The sequence below is a fragment of the Coturnix japonica genome, chromosome 4, assembly GCF_054131305.1.
Source record: "Coturnix japonica strain WE chromosome 4, WE-NBRP24, whole genome shotgun sequence".
Taxonomy (NCBI): Eukaryota; Metazoa; Chordata; class Aves; order Galliformes; family Phasianidae; genus Coturnix; species Coturnix japonica.
The window spans coordinates 68,705,026-68,730,604 of NC_140666.1; the positions used below are offsets into that span (position 1 = coordinate 68,705,026).

At 38.9% G+C, this 25,579-nt stretch overlaps 1 protein-coding gene across 8 annotated transcripts in view; it reads right to left on the bottom strand.

The window, feature by feature from the left end:
- The window catches only part of ATP10D (ATPase phospholipid transporting 10D (putative)), a 31,574-nt gene extending 8,847 nt beyond the window's left edge, over window positions 1-22,727 (bottom strand). Inside the window, exons 1-14 of one of the 8 annotated variants that reach the window (XM_085547222.1) lie at window positions 22,656-22,727; window positions 16,309-16,619; window positions 15,417-15,611; window positions 12,142-12,209; window positions 10,534-10,619; window positions 9,777-9,883; window positions 8,929-9,060; window positions 7,869-7,996; window positions 7,472-7,724; window positions 5,215-5,450; window positions 4,388-4,576; window positions 2,843-3,458; window positions 1,359-1,468; window positions 407-533 (exon numbers count right to left, since the gene is read on the bottom strand). In XM_085547222.1, coding sequence (XP_085403348.1) covers window positions 407-533; window positions 1,359-1,468; window positions 2,843-3,458; window positions 4,388-4,576; window positions 5,215-5,450; window positions 7,472-7,724; window positions 7,869-7,996; window positions 8,929-9,060; window positions 9,777-9,883; window positions 10,534-10,619; window positions 12,142-12,189 — 2,032 coding nt within the window. In that variant the 5' untranslated portion in view covers window positions 12,190-12,209; window positions 15,417-15,611; window positions 16,309-16,619; window positions 22,656-22,727. Of the gene's footprint in view, window positions 1-406; window positions 534-1,358; window positions 1,469-2,842; window positions 3,459-4,387; window positions 4,577-5,214; window positions 5,451-7,471; window positions 7,725-7,868; window positions 7,997-8,928; window positions 9,061-9,776; window positions 9,884-10,533; window positions 10,620-12,004; window positions 12,210-15,416; window positions 15,612-16,308; window positions 16,620-17,430; window positions 17,542-22,389; window positions 22,588-22,655 lie in introns of those variants that run through there. The other 7 variants (XM_015862353.3, XM_015862350.3, XM_015862351.3 and 4 more) reach the window with 7 other exon arrangements.
- Window positions 22,728-25,579: the final 2,852 nt, after the last annotated feature.

The window sequence follows — 25,579 nt, forward strand, 5'->3', positions numbered from 1 at the left end:
CTCCCTTCCTGAGGTATGTGATCCCTTCTTACTCCAACAGGAGCCAGTTTCACTATGCATACCTACCCCACGCAAAATTCAACAACAGCATAAAATAAGTCCAGAAGTGTTTCTGTGATTAGTTGCCATCATTTCACATGCTTATTATGATGACGCTCAAAAACTCTGGTGCACACAGAAGAAAAGTAAAACATTGTGCCTTACAAGCAATAGAAGATCACAAACTGCCTTCAGTAGGTTTTGCAACTATAACAAACGTTCAGCAAGATTTATGCACATCCAGGAGTGTCAACAAATTCTAGATGTGTAGAATGCTATACATTATACAAATAGAGGTTCATACAGTGAATTCAAGTTATAACCATCATACGGGACTTCCTGTGATTTGCAGCATTTTCTTACCTACCGAGCAAAGTTAGTTTGGTTTCAAGCCTGATGGCAGATTCCAGCAGCAGCTCCTCCCTATTGTCAATGCTGGTTTCTGCTAAAAAATGATTATTTAACCACTCTGCATATTCTTCATCACTCATCACCTACAGAGGGAAAGAAAACATGGAAGATGTGTTCAGATTTCAATTCAAATGTACTCTAAGAGCATCCCTCAGAGCCATTACTGTTATCCATTTACTAAACCTGAAGAGCAGCCCTGACAGTGCAGTTACATGTGTACCCCTGCGTGTCCACAGACTTAGTATGATTTACAGGTCAGGCTGCAAATCAAAACCTTGCAGGCACCTGGAGTTGCCTGATATGTTTCCATTTAGATGGAAGGCAGGGAGGCCAAGGAGCACAGTATCCTCCTTACTGTTCTTTAATTGCCTCATTGTCACTGCACAGCTTGGTAGAGCTTGATGATTGTACAGTTACGCAGCCTGTGCTTTCACTATGCATGAGAGTTTCCTGTTTTCAGTTGTTATGGAATTATACATCCGAGCAGTGTTTAATTTATAATGGAATCTCATAACATCACATAGTTTTGCATATAGACCCTATAACACAACTGACTGTGTGAGACCCAGTAAGACAGGCCTGACTACATTTGTTTTCTGTATCTGGAGAAAAAAAATCCAACCAGGGCAAGGTTCACAGCTGCTCAGGGCTCATGTAAAAAAATCTTGTTCTAGAATTAGGCTATTAAAACTGTCTGGCATCCTTAAAATGACAACAGGTACATGAATCTAACTGAAGACAGAATTTTTTTGTTTGTCAGCTTACAAATTCCTCCTGAAAGAAAGGATAAATGAAACGTGGCAATGGGAACATCTGGTATATAAGTGGTGACATCTGTTACACTGGAAAAAACACTCCTGCTTGTCACAGACTGTAAGCATTCTTAAAAATACATAATAAAAAACCACCTTTTTAGCAATACAAAGAGTGCGCAGTCCCTTTCTGGCATAGTCATCCAGATGCTTCTGGGTTCTCTCTTTAATATTCTTCTGCTCCATTTCTGAATTCTTGGTGTCTACTATAAAAAGTAAAGAAAGTAAATTAAATGTTTATTCTTAAGAGTAAATTTACTGGAAATTTTTGAAGGTCTAAATATGGTTTAAAAACATCAAAACATTAACAGGTTTTATTTTAACTCTGAACATACTTTCATGTTTGCACACTGTAATGTGGCTGTATCTTTAGAATGCACAGAGAGGACCAGTCTGCACAAGCAGTGAGGGGGAACCAGTCTGGCACACATGCATCTTCATACATACTAGCATATCAAAGTGTCTTTCTAACATAAAATCATTTTCTAAAATGAATCAGGCCACAGACACCAAAGCAGCTTTGTTCTCTCTGATACAGTGAGAGGGAGGCAGAAGGGCTGCCACAGAAAAGCTTGTTTTTAAGAAAAAATATCATTAATGCATGAACTATTCAGAGAGGTGATTAACTCATCTAACTTTGGACGTGTAGATATTAGATTAAAAGTTTACCCTGAGAGCCAAAGTAAGGTGAGGTACATCCAGACATGAAATTATGCCCCATTACTATGACATAGACTTTGAAGGTTCCTTTTCTACATCATTGCCTGCAGAGGCTTTTTTTCTAGACCTTATATGGCTAGCGCTGGGTTAAAATATGCTTGTGGAACTGTATACATCCCACTTCCTCACTGAGATAAACCATGGAATGAGAAAACTAAGTTCCACTTTGCAGATTTTAAGCCTGTAAATTCTATTACCTTCCCGACCAATAAAAAGCCCCTGTAACATCTGAACTTAAATATATGTAGGTACATGTTTCTTACATACACAGATAATGCTTTCTCCAATGCCTTCAGTTATAAATCAGTGACTGTCTGATACAGCATATGAATAAATCATGATTAGTGCTTAAGTATGTTCCTTCTGTGGCAGATTCCAAGAACCTTTACCCTAAAACAACAGCACCCAGCAGGAGGCAGCACATAATTTTGCAAGCACAGGATACTATTACCACATCTAGAAACACAGAAATAGTTGGTAATCCAGAAAAAATAAGAACAATCAAAAAGCAATTAAAGTATCTCATCCTAATAACACCTGTCACACCACTGCAGGAGACAACTATTTCAGCAGATGACCTTACTTTACGACTGGAAATACTACAGTTGGCTCCAAGAGGTCTGCTTAGACACCACAAAAATCTCTGAATTATTGCTAGCTTTCTGTTCTCAGTTTTCAGAATGGCATGCAACACAGCCACATGAAGGTGAGAAGCTGTAATACCTTTATGGGTTTCCTAAAAGCAACTCAGAGATAGTAGTTATGCTTCATTACTTGGCTCTTCTTAGAAATCAGGGCCTACATTCAACTGTAACGAAGAATGATAAAGGTGAACAAAGAATTAGAAGTTCTACAAGTACCTTCAGATGCAGTCCCCAACAAATCCATCATGACTGAGTCTGCACCTTTTGTGTAAACCACCACTTGCTTGGAGACTGGATGCCGAACCACCACTGACATCCTTTTTCGCACTGAGTCAAAAGGCAGGATGTGCAACAGCTGAAATGTTAATGATCCCAGACCTGCGAAATCCACAGTTACTTGATCAGGAGTCCTAGAGTGTAAAATACATTTATAAGCCTTAGCAGCATGGACCAAGGCAGCTTCATCTGGACTTTCAGCTTCGTAACAAAGCTTAGGTAAGGGAGACCACTCAAAAGATGACTCAGTGCTGTGGGTTTCACAGCCAGCAGCTACATTCACTGTACAATGTTCTTTGGGTAACTGGGGATTCTCTGGGCTGTCAGGATTGCGAGGCTCAGCAACACTTTTAGCAGCCCCATCCAAAGCAGGTGAAGCCAGCTTCATTCTGAAAATAGACAGTTTGCTCACAAAACTATTTGGGTTTTCAGATGATGACTCTTTTATACTTGGAAGTGGAGAAGAACTTAGTCTACGGACTGACAACCTCTGGAACATCTGTCTGATTTCCTCAAGGGATTTAATAGGCATTCTTCCCAGCAAAGAGCGTCTCATCTGGAACAGAACAGTGAGAGAAAGTACAGATCTTAAAGTCTTCATATGCTATTTAATTAGAGAAAGACAGCTTACAAACCCATATGTTTTGTAATGAATGTAGTAAAACTTGAAAAACTACAGTCACTTGTATTAAAAATAGCCAGCTCAACTAAACATATTACCATATAAATACACCAAATAGCTTCTGTAAGAGCTTCACCCATTCCAACTACACAAATTGTAAAAATACTTCGTATCTGAAAACTGCATGTATTGCCAGTTTGATTAATGACTCCATGTAATACTTCTTTCTAGAAATGTTTAAGAAATTGAACTTTTAAAAGTTCTGGCAAATGGCACTAGATACTTATTCTCAATTGGCAAGACAGCTGCAAATAATAAGCCAGCTCCATACTTCTCACAGTGACTAGCTACTAGTAATGCTAAAAATACAGTACTTCACCAATACTTTTTTTGGTCTGACTTGAAAATAAAAGACAGGTGCCCTCAAAAATCAAGAAATGAAAGACTCCCACTTCAGTTCTATCCCAGCTATATGCAAGTTGTAATGTCTCTCTATTCAGCATCACTGAGACACAGACTAGGAACATTCTTTTATCTTCTCATTTTGGAACACTGAAAACTTTTGTTGCCTTTAACTTTGTCATTATCATTCCCCAATAAAGGCAATTTGAGTGTTAGGGCACTCTTAAAGGAAGCTCTGCACATATCTGATAAAAGATAATAGAATACAGCAAAAAACCAAAGAAACCCCAACAACCCATAACTGCAGTTTAATCTCAAAATGTATCTTGTGAAAGTTAAGCACCACCAAGCTTGCAGGTTCAGATCTTGAATACCAGTTATTTTTTTTCTCCTTCTGCAATCAAACTAAGGGAAACTCATTTATAAATATGCTGATATAGACAAATACAATACCTTCCTACCTTTTGACGTGGCTGATTGGGGATTGAAACAACAACGGTATTACAGATTGCCAAAGCGAGAAAGAAGTCAGTGATGTACATTGTCTCCAAAGATAACTTGCTGATAACATCTTCTGATTCTTGATAGGAAAGAGAAGAAATATGTCTAAATTTCTCCAGCAGTTGTGTATCTGGTATAACATCTGTTTCCTACGGATTAAACAAACAAAGCAGTGAATTAGGATACAAACCCTGGAAACCCCAAACAGGGCTTCTAGCCGATACAATGTTGCAATGCCCATTCAGTGTTGCAAGTTCATTCTAGACTTACTTTATATAGAAAGCTCATACCTGAGGAGAAAATAGTATTTCCCCAGACACTGCTACCAGATGACCTGAGAAACCAATGGCAGACAATTTCAAAATAGTATCGGTCTCTGGCAGTAAAATCAGCTACAGATGTTTTTAATCCTAGTAATCTCCACTAAATGCAATGGGATTAATGTTTTTGTTACCTAGATATTTCCTATCAAAACCAAAATAAAATGCCTTCTTAAGGCAAAGGAACAAACTTTTATTGAAAATGAAGCTTGTCATTTCAGCAGAATGATCATGGAATCACACCAGCAACATCCAAAAAACACATCTTTGTAATCCAATAAGTAAATCCAAATCAAAAAACATCAGCTGGCAAGTAGGCTGCAGCCAAGCAACAATGGGAAGTCTCATTTTGATGGAAGAGAAAGGATGTCTTAAATCACAAGCATTCTATTAAAATGGAAATAAAAAGATGCTCCTTCATGAGTTCCTTCAGAAATTCAGTATCAAAACTAACAACTTTTACTTACAATGTGGCTGCTGAAAGCAGCATGTCCTGAGCAGGGAGCATCACTTGATGAATGCTCCCTTTCTAAAGCAGAGTAACTGCCAGATAACAGATTTGAAGACTTTCTGTTCAAAGATTCTTTCTCAGCTTCACAGTCGTGTCCTCTCCATTTTGATATGTGGCCCAAAGAGGAACAAGGACCATCAGCTGAATCCTCATCTTTCAAATCCCTCTCTTCATAGGATTCTAACCTCTTTGCTAAATAAATAGAAAGAAAATTATGTTCTGTGAGGAAAAAGAAATTTGTCTAAATAAAATAATTTTAAAATAAGGAACTTAGCAGACAGTTTAAATAATTCACTCTTTTCAAAAAAATCAAACCATAAGAAGTCATTACACTGAATTGCCATTTGGGACACTGCACTTCAAGAGTGCTGCTCTGCTGGAGAGATTCCGGAAAAGGGAGAAAGAATGATCACAGAAACAGTACAGTAAACTGTAAGTACACAGCCTTCAGAAGAGAAGAACCAAATGACAGTTTTCCAGTGGAATTGCACAGAAAGAGGAAATAGCCTATTTTCTTGACAAATAATAATGGGTAATAGGAGACATGATATTCCTATGCTATGACAAAACAGACTCAGATTAGATAACACAAAAACTTTGTTCAAGAAGACATGAAACACCTGAACAAAATATACAAGAAGGCAGTGAACTGGCCACCAACAGAAGGCCTGAAAACACATTAAATAATTCAAAAAGATAGCTGTATGTCTGCACAGACAGATTTAGACAACACACACCTATTCTACTTATGCTCCCTGCCTGCTGAGGAGACTGCACACCCTAATTGAAGTAACATAGGTGGCACCTCATGTAATACCACAGTGCTCTACTGCCGTAGTCTAAAAAGCACAAGTAGATTTAGATATAACGCTGCATATGGGCACCTATATGGAGGATTTTACTACAATGCAGCAAAATCTCTGTTGCCTTTTGCTCCGGGCAACAGAGATACAAAAACAGAAATATATGTATGGACTAAGTGAGTCACATGCCAAAGACTGAACTGCTTTGTAGTGCTTCTCTTACTGCATGCCGTAGGAGCCAGGCAAATGGCAGCTTTGTACAACTGACCAAAGGAAAATCAGAGTTAAACACAGGACCTCCAACATTTTTCAGACTGATTTTCAGAGCACAGAGTTTCTAGATTTGTTAGGAAGAACATGCTTTATCTCCAAATGAAAGCCAGGAAGCAATAGGAAATAATTAGAAACATAATTAACATACTGACAGTTTTGATAGAAAAGTGAATTCTTAGGGGAAGTAAGTAGTAGAACTAAGTGGCAGACATATTCTCCCAAGCACAAAGAGACTTAGATCAGTCACACAGAATCACAAGGTTAGAAAGGACCTACAAGATCATCTAGTCCAACCATCCTCCCATTACCACTGCTACCACAAGCTACTAAATTATATCTTGTAGCTCGTCACAACAACAAATCTTTTCTGAAATACTTTTCATTTCTTTAAGAAATGCTCTGAAAATATATCCTACTTTTTGAATTTAAGTTATTCATTAATCAAATTCTAAACTTAAAATACATTTCTTTTCACTTTGCTCTTGAGATCCTTCCCAGTATAATTATGCAAAGCCAAGGAATCGTCACGACACTCACATAACAGAATTTTCAAAATATGTGAGGAAATTACTGTTAAAATGGTTTGTAACCATCTGTTGCTGTGACTGTGAACAAAAGAAGAGCCCATGCATGCTGTGACCAGCAGGGTGTGCCTATTGCTTGCAGAAAGTGAGTGATTCCATCTGGCAGCAGAACCACAGGAAGTGGTTACATAGTTGTGATTGGTCTATCCGCCTGTCAGCACTTTGCCTTTGATGTCCACCAGTGAAAGAGCAAATGTATGCAGTTAACATACAGTAATGATAATAAATTCTTTGTGCTCTTATTTAGTAAATAAAATAGACAGCTGAATCAAACACTTTATGTAACTAAGTCAGCAAGTAAAAACCATTCTGTGTGTGGCATCAAAATGTTCAGACTGAACTATCTGCAAAGTAGCTCCTTACATTCATCTTCAAGTCTCTTCGTACACTGCATATGAAGTGTTCCAAACAATGCGGAAAGATCCAAATAAGGCCAGTATAAATTCACACCTTCTGTAAGTACATGTTGCCACACAAACCTCATCAACACCTGTCTTCATCTGAACTTGAAGTTCCTCTGAGAAAGGAATATAGCACGGATTTAACATCTTACCATTTTCCTCGTGGCAATATTCCTGTCCTGCAATGCTACATCTCCGAAAAACCATCTTATTTTCAGTGAGTGTTCCAGTCTTGTCTGTAAAGATATACTGAATCTGGCCAAGGTCTTCGGCAATATTCAATGCTCGACACTGAATTGTAGAGTCTGTTTTCTCATGGTAAAAATCAATGTCATTCTGTATTAAATAAATTTGTCCCAGTTTGACAATTTCAATTGAAACATATAGAGAAATAGGGATCAAGACCTATTGAAAAAAAACACAAGGATGAAATGAAACCAAGTTCCTTAGCTACATCCCAACATGAAGTAACTCTTCTGAAACCAAAGAGTTACTTCAAATAGCTGTTAGATCAGGATATGGCTCATGCTCAAAGCAAAACCAAGTTACCTGTAATAAAATGATCATTGTCCAGAACATATTGAACCCTGCTAACACAGGAGAAATCGATTTCCCATCTGGCTCTGGGATGTTAAAAAAAGGTATTTCTGAATACCTACTTAACCAAATTCCATGGCCTAGAAAATAAGAACAAGTTAATCAGTTGTGTTGACTGTAGTACAGTTCAGGGGTCATGTAACAATTGCTTGTCACACAGCAATTATTTCTAAGCTTCCAGAGAAGTATTTTCCTCAATGGGAATCCCAATAAACTGCATAAAGTGTTAATGCACATATGAATAAATGTTTTACTGCAGTTGTGTCAACAGTACATCTATACAACCTAAACAAAAGCTAAGAGAACACTAGCTATGTTTCATAAACACCTATTTTTTTTTCCTACGCCAAATTCTACTTATTAAATTTCTCATCTTTGTTTGTCCAGTTTTCAGCTGTGGCATGTCAAGAAGCCACTCTGGTCACCTTACAGTACTGTGAGACAAAAACTGTCACTAAAAAGAAACAGTATAAATCACAAACCCTGTCTATGTTGACATTTATGCCTTATTCTGGGGCCAGACATGTCTATTTAGTGTAACTTGACAAAGTTTTATAAACACCTTTTAACCACTTGTTTGGTTAACTATAAAATGTATCCCATTCAAATTTTAGTATTCAAGCTCACTGTTTAATAAAACCCTAAAATAGAAAGTCCTTGTTACTACTCGAACTAGGCCTCTCCCTACAATACTGTACATGTGTTTCATTTTACCTCAACAATCCTAGCACAAAGTACAAGTGTTACAGAGCAATAGAGCAATTAGTGAGAGAAATGAGAAAATGAATTGGAGAAACAGGTTTCAGACTTAAGAACTCACACTAGGACCCATTGACCAACTATGGATTAAACATGACAACATAAACTAAAACTTGGCAGCACCCCCTGCTGATATAGAATTAGATATGGAGAAAGGCCATTTCTGAAACAAGCTATTGAAATGAATCAGCCCCAAATTAAAACACCAAGGCTGAGAGGGGAAAGCAGCAGGAGTCTGCACATTCACACTTACCAATTGCGCCTGTTAAACACATTAAAATTAGAAGCAGAACACACCAAAGAATATCAGAATTCACTTTTCTTTCCAGTTTACTGCGCTTGTAATGAACTCCACTGTTATTCAGCATGGCTTTGGTTTCATGACCTGTAACCACAACAAAGGTTGAAATTCTCTATTTGCAGGTATGAAAACCAGAAGTCCTTTGTATTTCTAAAGCTCTGGGAAATTGGACATTCCCGTTAACTAACAGGTGAAAAGAGAATATAAATATGGGCAAACTAACTGCTTCTACAGTAATAGTCTTAAAAAAAACCAACAACCTAAAAAAGCAAAACCATAATTTCTCAGCTACATATTATCATCTATACTGTAAATAATATTCCTATTGTATTCTTTTCTGAGGTTTTTGATACAGTCTCTAATATTTTCTACAAAATTCTGCACCTGCATTACAATTATCTGCCTGAATGCATTAAAATGCCTAGTCTTGAAACTTCTGCCTTTTGACTGAAGAATAGCATCAACTTCAATTCTGGACCAGAAAAAATTCTACCAAAGGCAGGTATCTCAATGTTCATTTCAAAACCTTGATCTGTCATTGTGGTTAACAGTTAAGAACAAGGACCTGTTCACAGAACAGAGCAGGCTTGCCATGAATAATCAAAAATATCAGCCTTTTACATTTTAAAAACCAAAACAAACAGTTCAGATTTGCATTCTTAATGCTCAAGCTACAGCTCCCTTCTGCTGGTTTCAATCTTTTAGCTGTCTGCTTTGCCTTTGTGCAATACTGCTTCTTAAGGCACATAATTCCATCTACTTTGCAAGGCAATCTGAGAAGGCCAAGGTGGTTCACTAACCTGCATACACCACAATGCCTACAACAGCTTCTGTATTTCTTACTGTGCATCCTCGCAGCAATAAGTTCTCCTTGCTGAGGCCCACTCGATCCTTGCTTGAATTCTCACTGGAAAAAAACAACAACAAAAAAACCCATCCCACAAAGCAGCATGTTAATTTGGCTGTAGGACTTCAGTAATTACCAGTCAGGTTTTGAAGAAGCGTCATGCAGCAGATTACCAAGAGAAGCTACCTGTCACTGACTACCTCTCTGATGCTTCTGACTGGACACAAGTACACAAAATTACAGACCCTTAACAAGAAAAGAGACATATGGAAACACAGTTTGATCAAATTGCTGAGAGTTACACTAAATACATTAGAGTAGGAGGGGAAGCCAGTTCTTCCTCTTTCAAATTCTGACCAAAGCAGCCATGGTCCAGACTCAGTACTGTACAGATATCATATGGCATTAACAGCAGATCAAAGGTATCCATGTCAAATGTGGTAGATGCAGTTGCAAAACAGCCTGAACTAGGATGCTGAAAATATTTAATATAAAATACAAAGTGCTAGTGGGCTTTCCCAGTTCACAATCTGCTGTTTAGAAATTCCTTCTGGAGCTCTGCCTGCCTGGCTGCACTCAGAAATACAGCACTGCACTCTGACTTATGTACACATTATCATTTTCTAAAACAAACATTATAAGCCCTCTGAAAATTAATAAGAACACCAAAGCAAATTACATCAGTTTAAAGAGCCACCAAGCTTACTTACACAAAGCCTCGAAAGTGATTGAGGTCATCATTAGGACTTTCACATTCTATTCTACCAGAAAATTTTTCTGGATCAATTTCAGAGACCTGAAATTATTAAAAATAAAAAATAAAATAAAATAGAGAGAAAGAAAACAGACAAAAAAAAGCCAACTGAGACCAAATATGATAGAACTTGGAAACTTCATAAATTTGTAGGTTCAGATATCACTGTCAAGTTATTTAACTCAACATTTAAAGTTGCTAGTGATGTTGATGATCTACATGCAACCCAGGTAATTCAGACTTAAACAGGATTTACTAGTAAATATCAAACCCTAGCAAGTATCAGCTGAGATACTGATATCTTAGGAATGCTTGTTGCTTTGTCTGTGGAACACTGCTGGCAAAATATACAGTTTGATAATACAATATAGGAATGCAGTGTATAGCCAAGGTGGAAATGGAGAGCTGGCAAATTGTTTTATCAAACTGGACTCCTGGGCTGCCTTTCCATTAAATTTTCCATGAGGATACTGCATTTATGACAGGATTCAGTCATTGGCCATGAAAGGCTGAGAAGGAACTGAATGGTGCAGCCCTGTGACCACTCCTACAACATAAGCGGAACCACTGTTCACGCACTGATTTAATACTAATGGTTTATCAGCTTCCGCATACCAATGAATGTGTGGTTGAGCTAATCATAAGAGGTGTGAAAGGAAAAGAAAAATTCCTTCTTACTGGAGTGTATTAAAAGCAGCAGGACAATGCCAGTTTGTTCCCTAAAAAATTCATTATCCTTAGGGAAAAGGTCCTCAATTTTTTCGTCTATTTCTCTAGGAAAGCCAAGATGATCAGAAACACTGTTCTATGCCTTGTTATCAGCTGTAGTCTATAAGCCTCTTCAGTACCTTCTTAATTTATTTTCTGTGGTCACTGAGGTACTTACAGAAAAAAAAAAAAAAAAAAAAAAAAAGAATAAATTCTGCTATTCTAAGTCAACAAAAAATTAACTACGAGAGTTTCAGCTCTTTTGAGCTTTAGAAACTGAGAGGTGAGACAGTCATAGTCTGTCTACACACACAGCACTGCCACAGTCTTATTCAGCCTGAAGGTCTAGATTTGGAGCTAAAAATACACTTGAAAATACAATGAAAAAGAAGACACCTATTCCTCTCTCTAATTTTACGTGGCACTGAACTCCCTTTAAAAAGAATTCTAATTTCACAGCCACTAAATGCTATGTGTTATACATGATGGCTGGACATTTACTTGGAAAGTTAGTTTTACTTCACTTGAAATAGAGCTCTCTTTCTCTGGCTTGAGCGAGCAGACAGATTTGCTCCAAAATAACAAAAAAATTAAAAGTGCATCATCTACTGTATTTTCAGATGGGGATTGCTCAATAAAAAGCAATATGGAGGACTAGGGTTTTTATTGTTGACTGTCGCATCAACTTTCTTAAACCACTAGAAATGCACAATTATCACCTGCTCTGAATATCCTCTCACCACCTGCCTCTGCTTTAGATTGGTTTCTCCATCAAGACCTGCAGTTTCAATGTAACAGATCCCATCCAGGTCACTAGAATATAACAGCACCATGTCAGCAGGAATAATTTCATTACATGAAAGCCGGATGAAGTCCCCAACGTTGACATTTTTCCAGTGTTCATCTATGTATTTCTTCTCTTTCCTGAAATGTATATAAAAATATTAGAATAAACAAAAATAGAAACGAAAAAACCCACCCCAAAATGAAAGCTCAAAGAAACAGACTGTACCTAGGAAATGACCCTAATATTGAACTTCCAAGTCATTAAGAACTTTGATGAAACAGTCTAACAGCTCAAGGTGACTGTAACAAAGAATCTGTAGTACTCAGGGACATGATCTAGTGGTGGGGTGTTAGTCAGGTTAGTATGGTTAGGTGCAGGTTGGACTTGATGATTTTGAAGGTCCTTTCCAACCTGAGCAATCCTATGATTCTATGATCAGCTCTGAGATCCCAGACCTGTTCTTCTGGGAATTACATTCCTGTCACCCTCCCATAATTTTGTCAGCTCAGTTAAAAACTCAGCCCCTTGATTCCTAGAATTTCATTATTATAACATTTACCAGTGAGCGAAAAATAGTCAGCAACTGCTTAACTAATACTCCAGACATAAATACCTGTATGGCTTTTAAATATTTTCCCACTGTTTTTGAACATAAGGAACCTACAACACTCAAGATAGAAAGTTATAATTCTCTATTATTATGGAAAGCACATATAGAAGTTTGTGCCTTCTTCAATTTTCCATTTTTATCTGCTCTTCTGTATTCAACAAAGGCAAAGAATAATCCTTTCAATTTAATCACAGCAGCTTATTGCAAGCACAATAGGCTGGGAGGTAGCAAGCAACAAGAAGCTAACTGGAAGCACACAGTAGTAGGTCACTGAAATAGGGTTGCTGATGCAAACACTGCACATGTCTTGATGCAGAAATGCTAAGTTACAGTTTCAAACAGTGACTGAGCTCCTGGTGGGAAGGCAGGGCCAATCCAGAAGAGCTCAGGTGCACGCAATGCTCCTGAGTGATTAGAAATGGTGGAGCCAGGATCCACCCCTTCCCAGACTTCACTTAAGGGCTGGCAGTGGAGACAATGATATTTTGCTGGAAATTCCTATGTATGTGAGACTTTCTAAAAGTAAGTGCCTTTTTTGCTTTGTTTCTGTGTTTGTGGTTGCCACGTTTGAGCATGTCCTCATCTGCTGCAGCCTAGGACTTTGTTTCTATGCTGTCATTGCTATGTTTTCCATTGTGTTATGCCTTGTTAGTTATCTTTCACAGTTATCTTCTTATGTTATTATCTTTCACAGACTAACCCTAAAGCTATGTTTAAAGTGAGGAAAGCATACTCTTCACGGTCTTGGGAGCATCTTCAAGTTGCACATCTTTTCCTAAATCTTACTCTGGCTTACCTAGCTGAATAGTCCAGTTGTACCAAGAAGCTGGGAAGTGCACCTAGCTTCCACAGTACAGACTCAAGCTAACAAACTGTACAGCACGGCAGTTTTGTGCAGACAGATCTACCAGTTCTAATCAAAGTGGTAGCTCTATAAAATGCTTTTGATGACAAAGAAAATATCAGAAAAACATTCCTCGTATCAAGCTCTGCACCTGTACCTTTCAGATCTGTGCTGCCTGACAGTATCCTTTCAAAAATCCTTTTCTACAATGAGATGGCACAAAGTCCACATAATTAACCATTATATTGATAACAGTATCTCTAGTGAAGATAAGGCAGAGTTGAAATGGTTTTCCAAGTAAATGCAAAGCAAAAGCTGAGATAAAATTATACCAATCTCAGCTAAACATATACTTCACCTTGAGATGCTGTCACTGGCTTTTCTTTAAGCATGGTAAACCACATAAAACTTAATTAAAGCTACATCCACATCTACCAGAAGATGTGTGGACTCAGAAACATGTTCTATGAACCAACTTTTCATACCAATACATTGCTTTTGGGGGGAGTGAAAGAGCAGAAGGAATGATTTCTGAAGTAAATTAACAACAACAACAACAAAAACACCATAAAAATAATGAAGGCTCACAGAAATGTTCTGACAGGATGTGACTCACAGTCACTGAAGCTATGACTTAAGTTTTGGTCAAACTGGGCTTAGTCTTACTTTCTCTCTCCTACTGTTTTGTTACGCCTGCAAAGGTGCCGTCACAGTAAGTCAATTCAGGTGAAAACAAGACTTTTTTGTTTAGAAATACCTCTCAGATATTGATAATTGTATCTACACATTTTTTGTATGTAGCCAATTCACCCCATAAAGATTTTCTTTTAAAAGAAAAACCCTTTATCTTCTCAACTCAATTTATTGTTTTAAGCTCAAATTTTTATAGTCTGAAAAAAATGTTCCTGGGAAAGCTGCTATATTACTTATTTGTGTTTGCAGGACATGTGCTCAGTGTCCTGGTAGAAAACAGTGATGTGTGATGTCTCCTGGGTCTGTACTCAGATCAGTTTAATATCTTCAACATCAATGGAGACACTGAGAGGAGGACTCAGCAAGTTTGCAGATGGCACCAAGCTGAGTGTTGTGGTTGATACTTCAAACGGAAGAAAAGAATGGCTATCCAGCGAGATATGATAGGGTGTGAGAGGTGCGCCTCTGTGAACTTCACGAAGTTCAAGAACGCAAGTGCAAAGTCCTGCACCTGGACTGTTGGCAATCCCAAACATCAGCACAAGACTGGCTGACGCATGGATTGGGAGCAGCCCTTGAAGAAGGACTTGATGGGTACAGGTGGGTGAAAAACTTGCAGCCCAGAAAGCCAATCATATCCTGAGCTGCATCAAAGAAGTGTAGCTAGGAGCTCAAGTGAAGTGATTCTGTCACTCTACTCTATCCTTGTGAGATCCCACCTGTAGTATGGCATTGGAAAATGGTCTCCTTTCCTTCATGGACATTACATTAAGAGTATGGTGCTACAACACTAATAGCTTTTATGACTTTCACCACTGTAATGATGAAACAGTAATCACTGAATTTCAATGATGCCAAAACAATTTTGAGATATTAAGAATAAAACTAAAACTTCATTGATTAATGCAGTGCAGACTCAAGTATGAACACTCTGACATCCACAAAATAATATTTTTTTCAGCAAATTTTACACTAATTTGATATTTGTTTAGCTAAAGAAGCGATCAAGACTCAACTAGACAACTTCCTGAGCAATTTGATCTAGTATGGCATGCTTTGAACAGGGTAGAAGACTAGAGAGATGACTTCCAGACATCTCTTCCAACCCAAGTTATTATGTCTCTCTATGTGTGTTCAGAGAGTAAACCAGAAGAATCAAGTTAATAGCAATTACCCAGAAAGAATGCTGTCTCTTACCGGCTATACACTTTGGTTAGTAAGTTGTTTATCTGTTTATCCATTTTATATTTGGAGTAGTCTTCTAGACCATCCTTCAGGGCAATTATCGTCAAAACTGCTATTAGAGGTAGCATTGTAATTTCTTTTTGGAAAGCTTCCACCAGAGGAACCCAGTTTAAAACTACTAGAAATAGGAAATACAAATTGGCAACTCTGAAACAAAGAGCAAACACAAGAGTTAGCAGTGCTAGCAGTTATTCTAATTCTTCCTACTTCATGCTGTATAGAGACAAGTGAAGAAATTGTAGCTGGAGTTAAGAAAAAATAAAGAACTAAGTATCTGTGACTTCGTTTTCCCCCTCTTCAGTCAAATACATTGGTTGGCTGAACGGCTGATTAATACTCATGATAAGAAGGTGCAGAGAGCAAGTATTTTACTATAATTCTGACCCTGCCTTCCAGGCATATGTCTTTTAGTGAGATTCTGGTGAACTTGTAGGTAAGATATTTTTAAGTGAGTCATTCTGCAACCCTTCCTGCACAACTTAATAAACCTGCAGTTCTCCAAGCAGGAAGATGGAGGAAAAAAAAAAAAATATGATGGCCAGAGATAAAAGACATGTGAAGGAAAGAAAGGAATATATTTGCAGGAAATCCACTGAAAATCTTACTTCAGGTTACTGAAGTGCTCCAAAAGTAAATAATATTTTAATCCAAAGAGTAGAATGAGTGGAAATAATAAGTTTTTAAGAAAGGATTAGTCCAAGATTGATATTCAATCTCTCGACAAATAACACAGACCTTTTCAGAAAGGATTGGCAGGTTGGAAAAACATATATTAATACACAATTAAATAAAAAGATTCTACTTTAGAAGAACTTCCACAAACGAAATAAAAATAGTTAATTACCTGTGAAATTGTTCAAATAAATTGCGTGGTATGAAATTCAGTAAAGTATATTTAGTAGTCCGTATTTTGTTGTTCATATACAGTTTTGATACCTTTTCATACTCTTCCTTAAAATGTCCCAAGCAGGGTATCACTATCCTATGCTTGCCAATAGTTTTTGTTGCTTGATAGCACTTGTTACTTGAGTTGCTGTTGCCACCGCCACCTTCTTCTCTGCCTTCTGTAGACATCAGTTGCTGCCAGCGATACCGGGTCCAGCGGATGGGATCTGCCATTGCACCCCACGTGCTTTATAATCCAAGGAGTGTCCTCTACCCAGACAGAAGTTAAAATACAGCAAGTTAAGCAATAATTCTGTAAAGGCTTATTTAACTAAAAAGTTCCAGCCACAGTCCTGAATAAGCCCAGGAAAGAGACCGTTTCTCACATTTACATCAGGAAACAAACATTTAATGATGCCAGGTTCCTCTTCAAAGGCTGTATTTATCCAAATTTTATCCTACCTTTCAGTATCCTGCAGTTTGATTATTCCGTTTAAAATGCAGAATAGTTTTGTAATTATAAAAAACCAAATCTGATTCCAGTATTCTGTCACTGATCTACAGATCTGTCTTTTCCAGTGGATGACTTTTGTTTTGCTATACTTCAAATAACAGAGGAAAATATCAACACAGTTTAAATTTATACTGATTTCTTAATTTGTGTGCAAACTGGTACTTGAAAAATCCAAATGAGAATGCTATGAAGGAGCATATAATGACAATTGCAAAATAAGTGATGCTTTGTAATTTTACACACAAAATTAGATCTGGATAAAATGCCTTGTTTAGAGAAAGAAAACAAGCTTTTATACCAATCATGGTTTGATGGATCCTTCAATCTTCCAGAAGTCCTTTCTTAGACAACAAACTGTTTTACAAATCTCATTGCCAGCATACTATTTAACAGTAATGTCTTATACAGACTTAGGAGTCTGTAGGTTCTCTGAAGTCCATAGCAAAAAAGAGAATCCAGCAATTAAGATCAGTTCTGGGACTGCAGTATCGCTTCCTGTACCTAAAACAAGATTTGCTCACACAAGTACATTTTAAACATCCCCTATGCTGGATTACCAGGGAGAACCTCAACGTTCCTTCTTGTCCTGTTAAGTTTGTTCCTTCCAAGCAGCCGCCTTTAGAAGGTATGTCGATTAACTGTGCTTTTGTGCTTGCTTTCATATCAGACTAAACAACCATTTCACGCTGGTGACTTCTGTGACTAGAAGAAGCTCTGTGACAAAGTAAACTCCTGAGGAATGTGGGAATGCCAAGTCTTTAAGTGGCAAATCCTGTTCACTCCGTGAAAATTACCTAGGCAAAAGCAACTTTAAAAGCTGAAGAACCAAGTTATGAGTAACATGCAAACAAAGACTGACAGTTGAAAATTAGGAAAACAAAAAAGAAAAGCTGTCAAACTTCAAAACCTCTTAAACACAGGAGGCAAACTTTGTTCTTAAAAAATACACGCATTACTTTTTGTAGCATGTGATACCTGGTGACCTCTGCTTAACAAATAAAGGAAAAAAAATAAATAAATAAAATGAACTAGATGTTTTAAAGTATCAGTGTGTTAGGACAGAATTCCTCACCGCTGGATCTGGAATCACAGGTTTGAACTGTACATGCAGTGGTGCTGAAGAGCAGTCATCTCTCTCTGCACATGCATCCCTGACACAGCTCCAAAAGCTCTGCCCCACCCTTCCTCATCCTCCTTCTCGGAGGCAGAACTTAAAAGGAAGTGAAAAACCTGAGATTCAACAGCATTTGCTGCACAGATCCACCAACAGCTAAGGTGTTTTATTTTTTAAGAACATTTAGAAGCAGGTTGTATGGACAGTAACTAAAACATAAACACCACTGCACCACATTGGAAACTATAGGAGATCACTCATTGCCTCTCCTATAGTCAAAAAGGTGAATCAGGCAATTAAAGTGCATCTTAGTGAAAAAAAAAAACCCACACTGGGATCTTATGCTCTGTCACAACACCCTCTGACTCACATGGGAATTGACTTAATATTTGCAAATGCTTTTTTAATGTATTTGCATTTCCATTTTAAAGCAGGATCTATAAGACTGAAAACTTCAGAATCTCTTTTGAATTTTTTCCCGTGTTGCATGTTTCTCCTCTTTCTCCTTGAATTGTGCTCATAAAGTAATGAGCACCTTTCATTTAACCAGCTCTAAGTTCAGAAAAGATTCAACAGCTTCATCCTTTTCAGTATCTCACATGAAGTTGCTGAAGATTATTTTAAACAGTTTTAGCAGGAAATCCCTTCCCTTATCACATGATTTGACCTTCTCACCCTGTCATTTTTTTTATTCATTGTTCTCCAGCCTAACCTAAATTCAAAGCGTTAATGAAAAACTGTTGGTGTTTCTTTATAAGCGAGCATGAAACCCCCAACATGTTCATCTTACATGCAAAAAGACAACTGTCTGTAGCATTAACACCACAAGATAATGATGAAATGCGAAAGGGAACTGTCTGACACTGGACATGTTCTTTGCTTTGTTTCCTTATAAACTCTGATTCCTTCCTCTTTTTATAAAGCCCTTTTGAGATACCTTACTTGAAAACTGGAAGGGCTATAAATAGTTAACACACGAGAACCAGTTGTCATACTTCTGCAAGAACAGGGCACAGTAGTGGTATTTTTTACCAAAAGACTGATCAACGCTATATATTGTTTCATCATCCTCTATCACAATACAAAGCCTTTAATAACTCTCTGCTATACACAGTGCTATAAAAGACGCTACTTGTAAATTGTCCATACCTTGAATTAAGCACTTTGAATCTTAAAGCCCAGCATAAGCATTCTCTTCCCCTTACTTCTTGTGCCAAAAACTTGCTTTCTTTTGCAATCACTTGCCTACTTCCTCTCTTGTAAACTCTTTCAGCTTCCAGTTTGATGAGGTATTGATTCCTCAGCTCACATTACAGCACGTAGCCTTTGGCAAACTGCTTGGCAATCACTGACTAGCTTCATTTCTAGACATCATCAGCCAAACTTGCTTAAATGCTTTAGCCAGCATGTGTTCTGGTACTGCACCTTACTATTATGCTGTGGTTGTTTGCTTCCATGTCATATGAAGTACCCTATCATTTACTACAGCTTCTCTTGGCCACTTCCTCCCTTCTGACAACAACCTTCTTTTGCCATCATCTCCAAATAGTTACCCCTCATTCTTCTTTCAGCAAATTCTTTGTTAAACACCCCCAGAAAATTGTATATTTCATGAGACTGTCCCTCAGACTTTTGGCACACATGTGTACTGTGCTTGTTTCTACTCTTCTCCTGCGCAGATGCAGCTTTTAGGCATAATGTGCAGCCTTAACATCCTCCAGGTCCACTTCCAGTCAATCAAGTCTTAGCAAATAGAAACACAGTCAATAAAATTGCACTACCTTAACTGAAAAAATTCTATAGAACCTAGGAGGATAGAGATTCAGACAATGCACCTCAATAGCAACTACTTTTCTTAGCTCCTTACCTGAATACTTCAGGATATCCTTTGGGTCTGAGGTTCCAGGACAGAGCTCACACTACACAAAGCTAAAGAGGAGTGGAGCACCCTGGATTCATACAAAGTTCCATTTAAATCTATTTGCACATGTTGCTGCATGAATTCACTACCACTTGTTTAACTACACTACAGCTGGAGTAATATACGGGCTAACTGTTAAAAATCAAGACAGCATTCGAATCTTCAATAGTTCATATGCTATTGAACCACAAAGAAGTTTTAAAGGATCCGTGGTCTAAAGAGTAATCTGCAGTCTGGAAACAATTATTATTTTCTTCTAAGATCTGCTACCTTCTCTGTAATAAGCAGTATCAAAGGTTTGTAACGCGTGCTGTGTATGCTGAAAATGAAAACTGCAGTGATGCTTTAACATGCTGAATAGATCTGGAGAAGAGGCCTGTGCTGTCAATTTATGAGACAAACACTCAAACTGCAGAATCACAGAATCACAGAATTGTAGGGGTTGGAAAGGACCTCTAGAGATCATCGAGTCCAACCCCCCTGCCAAAGCAGGTTCCCTACACCATGTCACACAGGTAATCAAGCAGGAATCAAAACTTCAGTTCTAAGAGAAACGTGGCAATTTGCAACAACATATTTTGAGTTATAATCACAAAGTACTAAGTACTCTTGCATTAAGAGTGGAAGGCGGCTGTTACTATGAGAAGTGAACCACTGAGGCAGAATCTCACCATACAATCTGAATTACAAAGACTCACTTAGCATGAGGGACACAAATGCTGCAAATGCTGAAATGCTTCACCTTGGAAACTTATTGCTTGGAAATTAAGCTAGCTATCAGCGGCTCTTCTGAAATCATCAACCATCAGCAGGATGCATTAAAAACCAGGAAGTGCCTGGGCCTTGACACAAGGTCAATCGCAAAGCAATTTAATAGTAAACCACACAGGCAGCAGTGCTGATTAACGTGCTACAGAGTGGGAGCAATATGTGAAATAGGAATAACCTCCTTCACGTTGGGTAAAGTTAGTTAGGGTATGAATTAGATCCCGCACCTAGCTGAATCATACAATGCCCAATTTCAGGTTTAAAACTCAAAGATGTACTCTTTTATTTCAGCTACAGGCAATCAGTTTCACAATAAAACTGAATGACTGCCAGAGAGCTATGGTCTGTGCAAGCCTTTTATATCCTCTTTTCCATTCATCAGCAAAGTTCTGCTTTATGCTCTGTTTTCCTGTGTCACATCAGTATCTCGAAACTGCAAAACAAAACTTTTCGGGTTAACTCTTACTCTTTTATGACTGTCTTGTCTTGTAAAGGTATCTTAAACTTATGGTCATGCAACACCTAACCACTGCAGGTGCTTTCATGCATGTGAAATTCACAACACTAATTTTACATAAGAGTAAGGTGTGGGTCACAATAGAAAAGCTATGCTGCTGTTCATGATGCAAAAGGATGCAAGTTTGTACTCAGTGTAAGCTCCCTGAGCTACATTAATTAGTTCTGAAGGAAATAAATCCTTACTAGTGGTACTGCTGTTTCTTAACCATGTTGATTTCTTTAAAGAGCTTAAAATCTGTTGCATGGAAGATAAAATTATTCATCCCAATTTGTACTAAAAGTAACTGTTGCAGAACCAAAGTTCTGTACTCAAGTTCCCAAAATTCTAAGCTAGGTCTTCAACAAGCAACTTGTCCTGTTTTCCTGGTTTTCTAAGACATCTACACTGGCAGCTCTTCAAGAGTTTCAATCTCTCTGGAGCTCTCAGGTTTAATCCTCTAAGGTTCTTCAAAGGATCTGGGGAAGGGTGTTATATACCCTTTTCCACAAAGGCTTTCCAGCACTATGCAGGCTTAAATGGTTCATGTCAAGGCCTGCACCAGTGCAGCTTCATCAGTTTTCAGCCAGCCAGACTGAAACTATCTTAATCATGCTGCAGTCATATGTATCAGAAGTTCATGTTAAGTAAGAAGTTATACAAAGACTTCTGATTTTTAAGGATGGCAATGCTACAGCTAGCAGTACCTTCATTGTTAGCAGTGCTATTTAAGATTAGGCTCAGATCTTGCTTTAATCACTACAGAGCTTTTGCAACAGGGATAATAATATTTCAGAGATTTCTCAGTCCTGTAGTTGGCGTGGAGACAGGAATATCCCATATCATTTTAGTACAAAAATAAGGGTTATTTTAATATTTTTCAAATGTGAAAGTACATTTTTTTCTTTGTTTGTAGAACTTCTGACAGAACAACTTCCTTTCAGGGACTCTGATTTCTCTTTCACATCCTTCTGAACTTTTCTCCATCACCAACCCTGGCAGCTATGGCTGCGGCCTTCACTGTGTGCAGGATTCACCCTTCAGAGGTTTCTGAAGCTCCAGGGATTTCAGTGCCACCTTGCTATACAAGCTTACACCCTTTCCCTCAGTCACCACCATGAACTACTACAAAGTCCCACCAAAAAGCTATTGTTTCTAGACTCGAGGTCCTAACTACCGTATCTTTTCCCCGGTCTACTTCCAGCAAAGCGCAGTCAGTAAGTTCACCATTCAAATCAAAGGCTTCCTTCCCGTTAGAGCTCCGCGAGCAGCACACAGGCTATAACTCCCGCAGAACCCTACAAGGGCACCGGCTGCGGCCCCTCCACCCCATGCCGCTCTTCCGCCGGTCCTTTGTCCCCGCGACGGTCTCGGAGCTTCCCCGCGGAGCAGCCCAAGTCCCTCCCGCAGCCGCCGTAGGGCTGCACGCCGCAGCACGTCACCCTCCCGTCGGGCGCCCTCACCCCAACGCCGGCCCGTGGCGGCGGCCTTACCGGTATCACCGCGCACATCCCAGCGGGACGGCAGCCACACTTCACTCACACCGCTCGCTCTCCGTCTCCGTCGCCTTGCCCCGCCCGTCCAGGCCGCCCCGCCTCGTCCCGCCGCGGGGCCGGCTCTCCTCGGCGGCCTTCGCCTCTTTTCTCGCCGGCCCTTTACCTGCGGCCGCCAGTTTGCTCGTTGTCGTGGGAGTCAGGCCTCGCTGTGCAAGCCCCCTTCCCCCGCCTTTCAGTTGCAAGATGCAGCAAAAGGCTGCGTGCTTTGCTCGTGTTCTAAGCAGCCATGCTCGGGAGCTGAGCTCTGTAAGTGGAAAAAAAGAAGACAAAAAGAGCTGCTCTTAACAATCTCTATAGCCTTGGCAATCCCCAAATATTAGCTATCATTTACAGGCTGGTTTTGACCCGAGGCCCGAGCAGGTGGAGGCTGTGGTGGGAGCAGTGCTGTGGCAGAGCCTGACACCTGACAAGCCTGCCATGCAAATTGGTGTTCTTGGTTGTTTGCCAGCACAGCCTGGCACCAAAGGCAGCTCGGCCTGTCTAAACATCAAGTTTTCTAGCCACTGGGCTAATCAAGGTTAGCAAACAGGCTCTCTTGTTTTCTAAGAAATAGACCTCTGGCTATTGGGAAGTTGCCCTAATTATCTTAAACAAATCACTGGTATCAGAATATCTGTGAGTTTTTTTCATCAATAGTCCTTTTGATGCTCAGCCCTGCCCTTTTTGCTCTTATGGCTTGAAGGCTGCCCTTTGCAAAGAAGCCACATAGCCATTTTTATTTTATTTTTTTTACAAAGGTCAGAAGATTTCTACTCCAAGACCATCTTCTGCTGAAACAAACAAACAAAAATAGAAAAAAAAAACAGGAAAAAGTTATTTTCAAACTAGAGAGCAGAGGGCTGTGTTGAGTGGTAGCTGCTGGTTGTGCTGATGTTTCTGTGTGTAATGTGGTTTTCCTGTGCTTTGCATTTTAGCCTGTCCTGTCTCCCTGACTGCACACTTGAAAACCCTTGAATTGTGATTCTGTGAATGGATCCAGCACACTTGTTCTTTGACAGGCCCATCTGGCTAAAGGAACAAAACATATTGATGCGTAAGGTGAAATAAAAATAGATCTGTGTGTAGGAGGTCCATATCTGCTGACTTGAAATTAAGCAGTTGTATTCTTCTGAGCAGGAAAAAGATAAGATGTTCTTCTGTTTCCTTGTCAGTATCCACAACCTTTGCTCATTCACTTGCTATGGGAAAGAGAATGCAACACTGGGAAAGGCTGAGTGAGCTGCTGCAAGACACTGGAAGATAGCAGGCCCGCCAGAAAACAGTTACTTTAATGTAGTTTTATTGGTTAACACTGATTTATTGGCAACTGTCAATATAGTTTTATTGGTTAACATTGATTCACTGACAACTGTCAGGTTGTTTGAGAAAGAAAACTTTGGAAAGCTTTTACCAAAATAGCTACATCTCTTGTATCCACATCACAGTTGTAAATAATTCATATGTGTTTTTCCACATTCATATTTTTTCCTTGCATGCCGCTCTATTCTGTAAGCTCACGGCTACAAAAGATGTTCTTTTATTTCCCTTGTTTGCCCAACAATAACAATTGCCTCAGTCGGGCCTGCACACCACTGTGCTGCAAAAATACCTGACCTAACCACAAATGAGCTTTGTTGCCAGAAGGAGCTGAGCTGCCTTAGTGCAGCACTCTCTGCAGTCTAATGAGATGTGTAGGATATACAAGCTCCTCCAAGACTGACCCATTGGCTTTACTGGTGCCCCTCACCTGCCTGTTGTACGTATGTGGTTTCACTTTTATCTTTTTGTATTACTGCCTAGTAGTACAAATGGTCTTAGTCCCAGGCATGCAAAACATCTGTGCAGCTTCTCTAAAGAGTGATGAACCTGTCTTTTCCCAAATATATTGTGGTAGAGAATCTACAAAGAAAACATATCCAGAGGTAATACTCGATTCAGAAATCTCCTTGCTAACTTTGTGAGGAGGTAGATATTAACACTGAATGTCTTCCACATGGATATATCTTTTTCTTTCCTGTGCATTACCCATGTGTCTTTCATATTAATTCCTGAACTGTCACACAAAAAGAGAGAACTATGAGCATGTGAGAGCGATTGATGAATCCAGCACAGTTAGGGAGCTCTTTGATTTTCTGTGTTCCTCAAACCCTCTATCAGTTCAGGGCTGCGGTAACTCTGGAAGCATGAGCATATAAAGCTCATCCAGCTGTGCTCATATTGGCACTGCCTGGGACACATGAGAGAAAGGAATGTACGTCATGGGAACTGAGTTAACTAAATGTGCTGGCAGATTGAAAGCTTATCCAAGAAGACCTGGAAGTAAGACAGAAATTTGTCACGGCATGCCATCAAGCATTTCCTGGAGTACCTCCAGTTAATGAAATGCTAAGGACCTGGATATGATTCCCCAAACAACCTCCTGTCAAATCCACATTAATAGAAGTGCCAATGGGGATTTGACTTTATAGTCATGTATGGTTATCACCACTGCAGTGTGGATGCTCTTGGACTGGCTTAATAAGTATAAGGTGCATTAATATCAGGACTGTGGATGTACTGAAGAGATCTGGTGTGTATTTACAGTACAAATAGTGACATATTGTGATGTTTTGGCTCAAAATGCCTTTGAAGAGGTGGTGGAATACTCGTCATAAATTGTAGCCTTAAATGGTCTTGATTGTCACCCAGTAATTTGATCACAATTTTTCTCCTAAGCTCTACAGTAAATGCACACAATTTAACTGTAGCAGAGATTTCACCAAAACTCTAAAATTTTAAATTGTTTTGAATTATTGCTTATGAGTTCACTGTCTGTATGTTGTATTTGGAGTCTTACACGATGTTATGTGTGAAAACCCTCTGTTGAGCAAGTGCAAGTTAAT